At 42.0% G+C, this 15,059-nt stretch overlaps 2 protein-coding genes and 1 long non-coding RNA gene across 7 annotated transcripts in view; 1 reads left to right on the top strand and 2 right to left on the bottom strand.

Annotated features, from left to right (window-relative positions):
- Positions 1-4,083, bottom strand: part of LOC116696481 (uncharacterized) — a 9,800-nt gene extending 5,717 nt beyond the window's left edge. Inside the window, exons 1-2 of the long non-coding RNA XR_004333744.1 lie at positions 4,073-4,083; positions 3,042-3,044 (exon numbers count right to left, since the gene is read on the bottom strand). This is a non-coding gene — a long non-coding RNA (uncharacterized LOC116696481). The remainder of the gene's footprint in view (positions 1-3,041; positions 3,045-4,072) is intronic.
- The window catches only part of b3gat2 (beta-1,3-glucuronyltransferase 2 (glucuronosyltransferase S)), a 134,068-nt gene extending 123,283 nt beyond the window's left edge, over positions 1-10,785 (top strand). Inside the window, exons 4-5 of one of the 2 annotated variants that reach the window (XR_004333734.1) lie at positions 4,185-4,296; positions 8,924-9,020. Coding sequence is in view for 1 of the 2 variants with exons in the window: in XM_032527496.1 (XP_032383387.1) it covers positions 8,924-9,010 (87 nt within the window). In the remaining variant the exon portion in view is untranslated. Of the gene's footprint in view, positions 1-4,184; positions 4,297-8,923 lie in introns of both variants that reach the window. The other variant, XM_032527496.1, reaches the window with a different exon arrangement.
- LOC116696462 (stromal membrane-associated protein 1) overlaps positions 10,698-15,059 on the bottom strand; it is a 226,517-nt gene continuing 222,155 nt past the window's right edge. For all 4 annotated transcript variants that reach the window (XM_032527493.1, XM_032527489.1, XM_032527492.1 and 1 more), the window contains one exon: positions 10,698-14,711. In XM_032527493.1, the coding sequence (XP_032383384.1) occupies positions 14,565-14,711 (147 nt within the window). In that variant the 3' untranslated portion in view covers positions 10,698-14,564. The remainder of the gene's footprint in view (positions 14,712-15,059) is intronic.

Genomic DNA, 15,059 nt, shown 5'->3' with positions numbered 1-15,059 from the left:
ACCAAAAGAACGAGAAATGGGTTTCCTCAGGAGGGGGGTCGCCCTTAGAGATAGGGTGAGAAGTTCAGTCATCCGAGAGGAGCTTGGAGTAGAGCCGCTGCTCCTTCGCTACAAAAATAAGACCCAAGTTGCAATAAACTGAAATTTGAGTGTAGTCATCAAAGATGTATCTTATTGGTTTTTCCCAGATGCTGAGTTGGTGGTGTCACTCATCACCTGGATCCTTGGCACACACACTCTGGTTCTGTCCTTTCAGATGTCTTGGAACTGACAATTTCTACCTCTCCTTATACTGTTTTGTTCAGTGTTCTCCCTCCTACAGTACCCCTCTCTTCACACAAGGCATTGCATTTATCACACGTTTCATTTTCTGAGGTGAAAGTCTTCAAATGCCCCTTTATTCAGTTCCCTGATTAAACACATCTTTTCTTTTATGAAAATTAAAAAAAAGGGCACACCATCAAGGGCTTTACCCACAGGTTCTATAAAACATGGGGACGTCTTTCTAATTACATAGACAATTTCAACCTTTCCTTTGTGTCAGACTAGAGCTGGGTACAGCCAAAAGACAAACCACGGTAGTTGCATTTTTCTGTAGAATGCAGGTTTTGTGTGTGTTTTGTCATTATTTTAAATTTTTCTCTTCTTCTTAATTCCATCCATCATCTTCATCCGCTTATCCGGTATTGGGTCGCTGGGCCAGCAGCTCCAGCAGGGGACCCCAAACTTCCCTTTCCCAAGCCACATCAACCAGCTCCGACTGGAGGATCCCGAGGTGTTCCCAGGCCAGGTTGGAGTTATAATCCCTCCACCTGGGTCTTCCCCGAGGCCTCCTTCCAGCTGGATGTGCTTGGAACACCTCCCTAGGGAGGCCCCCAGGAGGAATCCTTACAGATGCCCACCTCAACTGGCTCCTTTTGACGCGAAGGAGCAGCGGCTCTACTCCGAGCTCCTCTCGGATGACTGAACTTCTCACCCTATCTCTGAGGGAGACGCCAGCCCCCCTCCTGAGGAAACCCATTTCTCGTTCTTTTGGTCATGACCCAGCCTTCATGACCATAAGTGAGGGTAGAAAGGAACACTGACCGGTAGATGGAGAGCTTTGCCTTCTGGCTCAGCTCTCTTTTCGTCACAATGGTTTTTTAATTCAATTTCTTGAATTTTAGTTTTTCGTCCTTGTTCTGCTTCTCCTCCTTATGGGGAGAAACAAGCCTGTCTGGTCTGGATGCTATTAAGGCAAAAAATACTCTAACCTGGTAAAGCCTTTTGTCTCATGTTGCCTTGGGGATGGAGAGAACGACGGCCAGAGACAGAGAGAACAGAGAGGAAAAAACAAGAGCAAAGCCATAAAAGAAAAAGTGGAGGAGACGAATAAGAGCAAACTCTAAAGAGCAAACTCTAAAGAGCAAACTCTAAAAAAAAAGTCCAATATTTTCAAATTCACAACTTTAGGTCTTAAAAAGTCTTTCAGGTTTTTTCTAGGTCTTAATCAGTTTTAAACAGGTCTTAATTTTCCTACGTCTATGTAACCCTACCTCTAAGGCTCATTCTAACACTTAGAAAGTTGTTTTTTTTGTTTTTTTATTTCGTGGTATTGTAGTTCTTTCTTTTGCGAGCCCAAATGTAATTCGCTGTATTATGACAAAAAATGAGACCAACATGCAACTTATATTGCAGCCAATCAGCTTTCGTATTATTGGCGCAAATCTCTTCCGCATGGTACCATAGGCTAGGGCTTTGTTTGAGTCAGTTACCAACATCGTATTTGAAGCTTTTATGCAACATGAAATTCATTTTATGCCTCTCCATTTCCTTTTCTTTTTTGATGGTGTGATACACAGTAGGTCTTAAATTTAATTCATAATGGTCTTTAAAAGTGTTAAATTTGACTTGGTAAAACCAGAAACCCTGAAACTGGGAGAAATAGAAATAGAAGTGTGGGTCCAGGGGAACAGGGATGGTACTCTTTCTGCATCACACACACACACACACACATGCACATACACCTTCTGTCCTATTTTCCTCATGGCTCTGGAGTGATGTGGTGAAGTGGTGGCTGTATTAGCCTCGTTAGATATGCAAAGCGGGCCAATTAGCAGCACACAGTGTGCAGGAAGTGACATGTTCCACCTGAAGAAGCCCAGAAACAGTGGCAGCCAGCAATAAATCATGCCCCTGTGAGTCTGTGTGTCGCTTTGGACGCAGAAATGTCACACACATGTGAATTATAGGCTCATTAGCCATCGGCTAAAAAATATTTTACAAAGAAAAAACATTTTTAGTCCAAATAACCTCACTTGAATCTCTTAGAAATGAAATGGGTTCCTCTCCAGAAACTATAAATATCAATCTTTGCATCCACTACAGTCTTTCGCACCCCTATATTGCTGTGAAATTGGCTGTAAACCGAAGACAAACAGCTGCGTGCTGCTTTTGACATGATCCATTTCAGGAGGTGTCAGACTTGTTTCCTGTGTATGGAAACCCTCCCTGGCACACTGGTGAGCTTCACATTCAACAGCAAGACGATACAATGCAATCTGCGTTACAAAGAATACAGCTGGGTCTTTCATTTGACAGATATTTCATCAGAGCATCATCAAGGAATGGAGCCTTTATTTCAAATAGTCTTTCCAACCAGGGAAATACCACTACGCTGTAGCTTTAAAAGTGGCCTTTTAACACCAAACAGTAGTCAGTACAAGTCATCTCTGATGCAATTAAGCAATATTAAATGAGACAGCACTGCTTATGGCCCTGACCGCATGACTGTTGGGCCAATAATGATGTTAACTCTTTGAACTCTGCAATAGAATTGGTCCGAAAGTGGCTACATTGGTCTGTTCGCTTATCTTTTTTATTTTTTTAACCTTTAGTTTTCCAGGTAAGTCATTTGAGAACAACTTCTCATTTGCAACGACAACCTATAAAATTCACCCAGTTACACATTCATACCTGGAAGCTTCCCAGTACAACCAGTCAAACCTCTGGGCCACCACTTCTTCATACTTCTAAGATCAGTACAACCTAAACTAAAAGACCATCTAAGTTAATAAACCATACTATTTAATAAAAGTAATAAAATTGTGTGATAAATAAATTAAAATTAAAAAATATTCTTCTTCTTGTTATCAAATTTTACTGAATAAAATCAAAAAACATATTGATCCAAACTACTTTTAAATGTAGAAACATGAACATCCTGAACACACCATAAGTTTTTGAGCTATTTAAAATGTGTGTAGTTTTTGAGATATGGTTCTCATGCTAATTTCTCATGCTAATTTTGTACCCTGGACGTAACGTGATGACGTCATTGTGAGCGTACAACATGATGACATGAAAGGCAGATGCCTTAGCTTTCGGCTTCTAAAAGATTGAATGTTCCAGCTGTTATAGTTTTTACTTTAGATCAATTCAAACAGGATAGTGTAAACAATGAGTCTCGGTTCTCTAAGGTTTAAAGCACATCCACTACTGCGACAGTGCCATATGAACTGTACATCCAAAGGTCACCAGCAAAACAAAATATAACTAAAGTGAAATTGTTTGAAAATTTGCTCACATACTGTACCTAAACGTCAGAATAGGTTGGTTTCCAATGACTACCAAAACAACATGTTGCGTGACCGTTCTATTTACTGCCACATGGTGGACGTTTTAAACACGGGACCGTAACATGTGAGTACTTTTGATCATGTGACCATTCTGGTTAACGTATACCGGCCTCCGTTTTAAACACGTTTTAAGAACTAGGTTTGGCTTGAAATGATTTACGTAGAATGATAAAAATAAAAACATTAAATGTAATTGCATCACAGAAGTCACTAACCACGGTCTTGAGGCCTTCGCACATAGGGGACGTTTTTTTCGTTGCGTTGTTTACTTATTAAAAGAATCATAATACAACAACAGGAGGCGGTACATGGGCTGCATGGACGGCAAGCTTTATTACATCTCCCTTTCAACGTTGACAAAGGCAGCGTTTACCAAACCACACTCTTTGGTTCTTATCTTTCAAAACAAAAGCCCTAGATGAATGCTACACTCTACATCCAGTACACGGCTACACTGAGACTGTTGACCAGAGCGAATTATATTCACTCAGAGTATACCCTCCCCCGCACCGCTCTCCCTCCCGTTTGCTCACACTGCATCTCCAGTCTCATTCTCTCTCTCTTCAGCAGCGTCCCCAGAAGGACCTCAAACTGTCCCACTGACATGGTAGATGACCTGGCCTGGCGCGAATATTAAAACCTTTTATTGCACAACTCAAGCAAATTTGCATCACTGCCAGTAAGAATAGTTTTGCAAAATATTGATAATTTTGTATTTTTGTGTCATACATCTGTCACGCCCCGGTGTGTTAACGACCTCAAGGTCCGTAAAAGTGGGTTTGAAAAAGTGATTGCTGACTTTTGGTTCACATGGGACACAAACCCGTTTCCCCACACTCCTGAGTAAAGGTCCTGTGTTTGTTAGCCACCACCCCTACCTGCCTTACTCCTTAGTTTGCTCCCCCGATAATTACTACTTCACTAGAGGTCGCCACCTAACAGCAAACATAAATATGGCTCATTATGAGCAAGGGGGTAGCCTCTCCTCTCTAAGCGTAGCTCCCATGGCGCCATTTTAATACTACAAAGCCATCACCTGCAGTTAGCATCCCATTGACCACCATTCATTTCGATGCCACTTTGACAGCGAATAACTTTACATCTGTAGCATTTCAAGATTCCTATTTGTCCATTGTTCATTTTTTTTAAAACACAACAATGTATTATAGGCTCCAGTACTTTGTACCTCACATTTTGGCTCCGTAACAGATTGTTTTGTAAAAATAGGCTAATGATTGTGCCATAACCACGCGACTTACTGTTGCATAGTCGACAAATCATCGTATTGTCAGGAGAAGCTCACATGCAGTTTGGACTTCCATCAGCTGTTTAGATTTAATTACTAACGTTAACTAGCATGTTAGTTAGCAGTAATCAGCCTGTGCCTATCTTATCTCCTAACATATACCTACGCTCTCCGTCTCTGCTGATTGGGAATGATTAAGAATTCTCTTGCACAGCTACCAGAAGACTTACAACTTTTAGATAGGTTGCCCACGTCACATCTACGTCGTCATGCTCAGTTAGAGGCTGCGCAGTAACGCTCAGTCATCACCGGAAAAGAGCTTCTATTTTCCTTCACTGGTCTCCGTCCAGAACAACAGGATTTGTTGGTCAATTTCTTTAACTGTCTATGATTATGAGCTGCTGGCACAATCAACCTATACAGCCGTTTTCTTGGCAAGGACGGTCTGATCTGCAGGAGTGTATACATCAGATTAGGTACAAACAGGATGGCTTCCAGTTCCAGTCACTTTATTATCCCAAATGGGAAACTTGATGTGCAGTGAGGAGTGAAAGATAAAAAAGAAAAACACATTCAAGCAACACACAGATAGACAAGGCAAAGACATGAGTACAGAAACGGTTCCCTTTATCTAATACACACAACACAATTTATTACCAATGGCACAATCTCTTAAAAAAAAAAATACATTACAGAGCAAATGAAGCCGTGTTACTGCACATGGGACAAAGGAGTTTTCCTATTGCTCTTGAACCGAGGTAGCCTAAATCAGCGACCTGAGGGAAGTATTACAAACTCTGAGTGAAGGGGGAGGTTTGGGCAGTCTAATATAGACCGGGCCTTGTAAAGTACTTGCTTATCAAAGATAACCATCACGGGGGATTATGGGAAACCGATTCACCTTGAGTTTTTTTTGGGCCCTGATGTTCAGGTTACCGCACCAATCAATCTTGGCAAAAGTAAGAACTGATTCAATAAAAGATTTATAAAATAAGGACATAATTTTCCTATCTACATTAAGTGTTTAACTTCCTAAGGAAGTTCAAATGTTGCTGTCCCTTCTTGCAGACTGCATCACAATTCACATCAAACTTCAGGTTTTTAAATCGATGATGGTTCCCAGATATTTGTACTGTTCAACAAACTCAATTCCAATTCCCTTAATCAAAGTATCAGATGGTGGGAGGGATACTTTCCTAAAATCAATGACCAGAGCCTTGGTTTTTGTTTCATCTTTGATTCATCTTTACGGAGCAGGCTAATGATGACCGTGTCATCAGCAAACTTCAAAATGTGCCTGTTTTCCAGCTGGCTTCTACAGTCATTGGTGTAGAGAATGTACAGAAATGGCGACAGGACACAACCCTGAGGAGAGCCTGTGGAAGAGGAGCACTGCTCTGACAGAGAGCCCTTCACCCTAACCCTCTGAGATCTACATTTTTACATCAAGATTAAAATAGGCATGCAGTTTCCAAGCTAAAATATGTGGCTTGATAGTATTAAAAGCTGATGAAAAATTAATGAATAAAAGTCTAACATGAGTGCCAGGACCTTCAAGGTGCTTATACAGAGAGTTAAGGAAAGGGATTAAGGTATATTCTACCCCCATCCCTGCCCTAGATGCAAACTGCACGGGGTCCACTGACTGACTTGTTTTCAGTGTTATTCTGGCCCGTTTTCTTCATTCTGTGCTACGCTGCCTTCAAATCGTTGCTGCCTAAATTGTCCTCTAACTTATTTTTATATTGTAACTTGGCCCTCTTAATTTGCAGTCTGACCACTTTCCTTGCTTCCGTTTTTATTGTCTCATCACCTTTAAGAAAGGCCTTTTGTTTTCTGTCTAACACATTACTCAGATATGTAGTAACCATGGCTTGTTATTAGGGTACATCTTAACATACTTTTTAGGAATAACAGTATCCTCACAGAATATAATATATCTGCATACAGTATCAATATCTTTGGTAGAGTCCTCAAACACAGTCCCATCAGTACAATCAAAGCATCTCTGTAATATAGAAACATCTTCTGTTACGATAGGTGCAGGGAATGAGGACCAAAATGCAGCTAAGAGGCAGGCAGACAGGAGGAAGTTTGGATTTATTCCAAAAGTAAAGCCCGACCAAACACAAAATACAACAGGAAAAAACACAAAGTCCACAATTGTAAAATCCCAAAAAAGGTCCAGGGGAAAAAGGCAAGATGAAAACAGGGTGCAAAGGCAGTGAAAAACACAGGCCATAGGAGCGGGAACACACACAGAAGTATGCAGACACAAAACAATCTGACAAGAGACAAAGGGAACACAGAGTTTAAATATAAGAGGTAACGAGGAACAGGTGATACATCAGGTGAAACACATCTGGGCGGGGCAGGACAATCAGACAGACAAGAAGTAAAACTAGAGACAAGATGAGACAGAGACCAGACTTCAAAATAAAACAGTAAACAGAAAATACAGAAACTCACGGGGAACACAAGACAGAAACTACCACACAAGACCTAGGAGGAAACTAAGACAAACACGAGGAGACAAGGCAGGACCAAAAAACCAAAGGAGGAGAAAAAGAAAATAAAGCAAATACCTAAACCATCACAATCTTCATTCCAGACCTTGACTTCTATTGCCTTCCCCTTCTCCCTACACAGGGGTGAGACGGATGGTGCTGTGGTCAGATAGACCTAATGGGTGTCTAGACTAAGCTTTACATGCTCCTTTTATAGAACGGTAAAACAAGTCCAGAATCTTATTTTTCTAGTTGGGCAGGTGACGTACTGGTAACAATTTAGGGATTTGCTCAGTTTACAGTTATTAAATCCCCCATTACCAAGCATGGGGCATCAGGGGAGAAGGACCGGACTGTTTGTTTCACTCTGTAGACAGTGTCAGCAGCCATTTGTGCGTTTGCTTTAGGGTGTAACTGTCACAAACAACGGAGAATTATCCAGGGAGATAAAATGGACGGAGTGAGACAGACAGTAGTTCGATGTCAGATGTGCATATGGTCTCCCTGATTGTAACATTATTACACCACTGCTAATTTATATCTAAACAGACTCCGCCTCCTTGAGATTTTCCCGTGGCATTCGCATCCCTGTCCAGCCTGACAGGCGCTCCAAAAGACGGATTGCCACTACTGAGTCTGTAGACGTGAGCCATGTCTCCCTGAAGGCCTTAATGCAAGTATTTCTGTACTCAAGTAAATAACTAGTGTTTGCCTGCAACTCGTCAGTCTTGTTCCTGAGTGACTGAACATTTGCGAGGATGATAGAGAGGAGCAGGATGCGCAGCAGTTTCTGGCGTTTTAATAATCTCACACGGACGCCTAATCTTTTCCCTCGTCTCCTCATTTTAGCTGAGTTTTTACAATCTCATCCATGCAAGATTGGATCTCGCATTGGATCGTCCCATTGCATCAGAAACTGCCAAGAATATTGCTTTAGTGGGACGCGTGGTTGAGGTTGGAGACTCTGCGCGCGATAGATCCATAGCATCCATAGTGCCACTACATAAAATAAATCCATGACTGCTTACATAAACAGACATAGAAAGTCTTGAAAGTATGTGGCAAAACAATGACAAAAAGCAACTCTTAACACAAAAAACATTCACACACCTGCTGCCGGTCACAACATGAACCGCGCCCTCTCATCTCAGAGACAACATTGCTCCACATGTTGAACTTCCTTGAATATTCAAGTACAATCTCATTATTACTGGTAGGAGAGATGGCCAGTGCTCAACAAAGTGAGACCCAAATTGTAGTTAACCAAAATGATCCTTTAACCTGCCATTTTCAGGGGCAAATTCAGTGTCCAGTGATTTTATAAAAGCATTTTCAGACATTTTTTTTACCCAAAACCCCAGATATCAGCAGTTTTAAAACAAAAAAAATCATATTTCTTTTCTCTTACACCGTATCAGTAAAGCTCTGCCATCCAACTGTATCTGTGCTGTATTTATCCAAGCATTACAGCCTTTTCATTCTTTATTTAGTGTCCAGCCTTTCCACTGTCAGCACTATTTCTTCACGCTTGTTTTTCTTCTCCTCTTTCTCAGGTGCTGGTTTGGCACACCCGCACGGAGAAACCACATCTTGCAAAAGAGCCCAAACATCGGAAAGACACTGTGGTCATTGAGGTGTGAGAGGAAGAGCCGAGCAGCGGATCCAAAAGCAGAATCTGATGTGTCTGCCCATCATCTCTTGGCTGGGACTAACGGCAGCACCCTGCTTTCTCTCCTTATGGGCTGGACACAATCTGTTCACCATGGACACAGACTCTGAGGAGCTGCATGATACAAGACTTCTGGCCGTTGGTCAAACGAGCTTTGTGAGAAGTGGACAACACTGAATCTGTTCCTTTTATTAACTGGAATGACTTGGCCTGTTCATTTCCTCCATTTATGGCTTGTTGATATGAAAAACTAAAGTGTAAATGTAAAAAATATTACGTTGCTGAAGTGCCATGTGAATACTTGTCATTGTCAATGTCAATGTCATTTTAACCATTAATACATCATTGTCAAATTAACTGTGGGTTTGAGATATAAGTAGCATAAAAACAAGTCTCTTGGTCCAGATAATTGCTACACAGTATCTTTTGGCAGTGGTATAACTTACAATGCTGTTGTTTTTACAGCTGATAAAAAGATTGATACAAATGTCATGGCTTTGCATTAAGTAAGTAGCTGATATCAGGATGCTGCTAGCGTGAAGCGCCTCTAGCAGAAAGACTAACTATCTATGCTAGCAGGAAGCTTGCTTGGCAGGACTGCAACTAGCTAGGTTAGCACAAAGCTAGCTTAGCAGAAAGACTGTATCCAGCTAGCCTGGCCCTCTTGAAGTTCAAGAATATGTTTACCACCACATATTAACACACGTTATCACATTTATTTAACCTGAAAATAAGCAGAAATGCTGAACTGATAATTTTGTGTATCGATTCTTCAGGAACAGCAGCTGGGCGCGGCACAGTGAGCTGGACATGCTACGCAGGGGTAGGCTACTGACGGATAGACTGGTGTTCCCAAGAACACGCGACACCCCTGTGAAATGTATTGGCCAGGCTGTAGTTTTGATGATTACACTTGGTCCACTTTTTAAACAAACTAGATGCAATGTGTTAATTAGCTTCAAATGTGTTGCAAGATGTATTCTGAACTACAGAGAACCAAGCTAGAAGCAGACAGAAGCAGCTAGATGTCCCAGCTCTCGTCTTTGTCTAAATTAATCACATTCATGTCTCAAAGTTAATGTGGTAATAATTTATTGATGCATAAATGATATGTAAATGTCCCTTACATCACCCTGAACTGACCATATGTAGTGAACTGGAACAACCTCTGGTTTTGTATGTGAAGTAGCATATGTGATCAGGTTTGGAAGCGGCCTGGTGAAGTAACAAGTGACGTTTCTCCTGCCAAGCTGCCATCAATAATGTAGACTCCGTGGGCCGACAACAAAGAAAACAAAAGGAAATGCACTCGACAGCAGAGGAATATAAAAGAATGAATTGAGTAGACCAGAAATGGCACATCAGGCAGGCCGCTTAGTTTCACAGCTCAAATGTGAAAGAACTGTTTTTCTTCAGTGTATTTTAACTGCAGTATTGTCCTGATCACTGACGTCCAGAGGGCACAGTGTACAATGTAAACACGGGAAATAAAAACAGAATTAAATCCAGGATTCAACAGCCTTTATTTCAAATTACCTTCTTGTAAATCTTGGAACAGAAAAACGGAGCAATCAAATGTAATTCCAAAAAGATAAAACAGTACTATTACAGTTAAAAGAGTCATTGGACAAACATGAACACAGAAAAATTCCTGGATATTTTTCTTCAATGCACGGAAACCACTTTTGTCTGTACTAGGCACCAGAAAATGTAAACACGTTGGAAATAAACCTGGAGGACAACAGATTTAATGAATATGTTTATATGTGTTGTTCACACTAATGTGTTTAAGAGAGTGCTACAGTTATTGCATGGCAGAGGGACCCTGTTTATATGGACATGAATCTCTGCATCGGCACTCGGCAGTGTGATGGTAACTGTTCACATGTGTGTGCGTGCGTGAGTGTGTGTGTACGTATTCGTTGTTTGTTCATTTTTACTCATGCTTCTCTGTCCTTACTCCTAATAAACAAGGACTGGACAGCGGTGATGGGACCCATCCAGCATTTTCATACAGGTCCCCTTTTTCATACTGTCCAATCCTGTTCCTCCCTCATCATCCAGCCCTCTGATTGGTCATCCAGGTTTATTTGCTTCAGACTAACTGTGCTTCTCTTGTACTGCACACAACAAAACACCACAATAAAGATGGTGGATGGCAGACATACGGTTATAGCATCATACACGAAGGGAGCAACATTTCGGTCCGATTTTTAAAAAGAAAAAGATGGTAGAAATCTTACCCTGCAGCTGGAAGTGAACTGACAGTTCACTTATCTCTGCTGCAGGGGCAGAGCCACATATAGTACATTTGGGACTCAGCCCAAACCTAGGGGACATGCTCCTTTTGGGAGATTTGATTTCCCACTTACAGTAGCTATTTGCACTATTTTTTAAGCTACTTGATAATAGAATGCCTAGAACTATGTAAACCATTTGTGAAAAAATGATAGTTGCCAAGGAAAAACTACATGGGATTATAATAAAGTGAACTCTGTAAAGGGGGGACTAGTGGGTCCCAATAGAACCCATTTTCATTTACATATCTAGAAGTGAGAGGGCAAGGGACCCCATGAGAAATGGCCACACCAGTTTATCCCTGGCCATAATGTTGCCTTTAAGGAACTTTAACTTGAAGTGTTAGTTTAATAAGATAGCTATATCAAGCTTCACTAGCTTTAAACAGAACCCACTACAGCCTCTGAAAGGCAGTAAAATCTGACAAAGATCCTGGGCATTTAAGAGAACATTTTGGGCTGGAGCCCCTGCTCTGCTGTTCCCTGACAGCGATCTGGGAGACGAAACCACAACACAGCCGGAGATACAGTACCTGCTCTGCTATTTGAACTGCAGGAAAGGCAAACGGCTGTGATTCAAGTAGCGCAATTTCTTTGCCTCAGGGAGCGCAGGGGAAGAAGCAGTTCTTAACAAGGAACGACTGAACCCAGCCCACTAGAGGTTAAAAACACTTCAAAACACCACAGCATGGCTACTAAAGACACACAGGGGCACCCAGCAATCACTCCGACTTAAAGGGAGTCCTGCGGGTTGTATGCAGCAGTAGAGAAACAGACCGATATATTCATCTCATCATCTCATACTTGATAACTGGCCAGACAGTGTTCCCACAGTATGTGTATATTCATCAGTGGTTGCAAACCTTTTTTTGACTTTTGACCGTTTTCGACACCTAGCAGACAGTGTGCGGTCTTGTAATCGCATTTTTTCTCACATAAAGAGGACTCAGGGTTTGAACTGCCTTTTGATTATTCTTAACATCACATACTTATTATTCTTAACATCATAAACTTTTTTTTTGTTTTCTGTGGGTGTTTTTTGATTGGACAGTAGCTCTTTCAGATCAATTTGAAGAGTGACTATAGTTAACACTTGCCACATGTCATGGTGTGATGCAGTGTTGAACTCGCACTGGTCTGGTCTTGGTCTTGACCCGGTCTCAACACCTCAAAGACCCGGCCTTGTCTCGGTCTCTGGTCTTAGTGATGACTTGGTCTCGATTTAGGCGGTCTTGACTACAGCACTACTAGCAGACACACATAACATTTGTATCAATATTCTGATCTAACTCTCAGGAAGAAATTAAATAAGTGTATTCCCCAAAATGTGGAACTATTTCTTTTAATTGGAGAATCTGGTGCCTGACAGTCCTTAGTTGTTTGGGCTAACCCTTATTGTTTAAAACAAAGTTTGCCCTGTAGTTGGTGCAGTTATTTTGATATATCAATGGGTTGAGGCAAAAAGGGATACAGCTACGACTACGGCAGTTAAGTTTAGGCACGAAAAAGACTAGTTAAGGAAAAAGATCATGGTTTGGATTCCTTTTAGCCACAACCATATGAATGGTTCTGTCATGTTCAAGTCTTTTTTGCATTTGTGAGGGGGAAAAAATGATAAAAGATAGATTTTATTTGTTGGCTGGATCAACCTGCCCTTCTTGTGACCCCTTGTCACAGTTGGAGTGGGTCTATGAGTTGGGAGACATTCAATGAGTGGTCTTCCCTTCTCTAACGAATATAGCCGCAGACTCTCTCAACAAGAAATGGAATTTTCTTTCTTGTTCCCTAATTCAATAAAGTTCCAAACCCTCATGTGTATCTTTTGACCCAACCTGAAGGAAAGGAACCACTGCTGTATATAGTCTTTACTGTAGAGCTGATCAGTGGTACACTGGCTGCCGTTTTGGGGGTAAAAAACCCTCAGGTGGTTGCTATTATACACTGTTGAATGTTTTTAGATTTCTTCGTAGAAAAATTTTCAAATTACGTGACAATAACTCAGTGAATCAGTGCAAATAACTACCGTATAAGCAGCTTTAAACCCATGTCAGTCAAACCCTATTCAGCTCCACGTGATGCTCAAAGTCAACTGGAGAACCTCGTCTCCAGATCATTTCCCCCATGGGGATGAAGAGAACTCAAACCAAAATCAGCATCAACCTGTCTCTTATGGCTCTGAAAAGTGGGAGGTTCACATCATAATCACATGAATACAGTACTGTTCAGACAACTATCTGCTACGAGACTCAGCTCGCCCTACAGAGAGGAGGGAGGGAGGGAGAGGAAGAGGGGAGGGCTACATTATACACAGCAGAGAGGGGGGGTGAGGACATATAGTGCCTTCCATTTACCTCGGAACTCGGAGCGGGGAATGACATCACACCCAAGATGAATGAGTTCCATTTACAAGTTGGATTTTTCCTTTTGAGGTTAGCTCAAGCCAGATTGGCCATTGTTAGCAACACCAGTTGATAACAACGGATTACCCTGTTTTTGTGCATAAAAAACATAGCAACATGTCCACAGATAGAAGATGGACAGGACTGTGTGTTCGACTAGTTTAGAGAGACACAAATATGACAGAAGGGCTAATAACTGTATGTTACAACAACTTGTCCCAACTGCACAGAAAAGCCACGTTGGATTTTGAACTCGGGGTACTGTGGGGCTGTCCGAGTTCCGAGCTTGGAAATCCGAGGTCAGGGGGTGTGTTTTTGACTTTGACCTCCAGCAATCCAACTTCAGATTACAAAGGGAACGCACTAATAGTATTATAAGCCAACCATGAAATAGCCATATCTACTGTAGGTATTGAAAGACTATTCACTAACTATCCATTTTGGTGATGATATAATATTACTATAATACACACTAGATGTTATTGGTCCAGCAGCTTTCTTTTACTGTTGATTCTGCTGTTTTTGTCTCTTTCTTCAGACAACAAAAGAAATCAAAAAGGAAGAGGAAAGCTGAATAAAGATGGGAAACAACAGCTGCCAGTCTTTCTTTTTTTTCTGTCTCAATCAAGTGTGATGTCATCTTGGCTTTTTAAAGGAATCATGGTGAAGGTGTGTAGGTTTTTTCTTGGGGGGTGCTAAGGGCAGTCAAACTACCCCCCGCTGCGCGTTCTTTACTCGGAGATGGGTGGGTCAGGAGAAAATGTGGTTATTTTGTTGCCATATGACTGCCCTCCGTTTTCCCCCACTCCTCTTCCGGACCCCCTTTTCCTCACTTCCACAGCTGAGTGCTGAGGGTCTGGCCAGTAGCTGCAGGTGGACCCGCGGGCCAGCCAGCCGCAGGGGCCCCTGCCTGGCTGAAAGTGGCTGGCGCCGGCACTTCACCACTCACATCCATGCCTGACATCTGCTGGGTCACCTGAGTGAGAGAGGGAGGGGGGGAGGGAAGGAGAGAGAGGAGGGAGGTCAGTGTTAGAATCAGAGCTAAAATGGACAGCTATTCCCTAATCCCAAAAGTGGGAGAAGGGGGGGCCGGCTGGTACTCTTCATCCTTTAGCCTGACTCCCTTGCCTCCATCCCTTGCTTTTTACCTTCGTATCTGCTCTTAAAGACTTCTGCCCCCCCGCCCCCTTCTTGTGCTCCCCTGCTCGCAATCCTCCTTCCATTCTGCCTTATCTATTATGAATGTGCTTTGGTGCAGCGCCACTTGCTTATCTGGTCATCTGAGAGCTGCGAGTGTGTGTGTGTGTGTGTGTGTGTGTGTGTG

This window comes from Etheostoma spectabile, chromosome 10, assembly GCF_008692095.1.
Source record: "Etheostoma spectabile isolate EspeVRDwgs_2016 chromosome 10, UIUC_Espe_1.0, whole genome shotgun sequence".
NCBI classification, from domain to species: Eukaryota; Metazoa; Chordata; class Actinopteri; order Perciformes; family Percidae; genus Etheostoma; species Etheostoma spectabile.
This window is presented reverse-complemented; position numbering and strand designations above follow the sequence as displayed.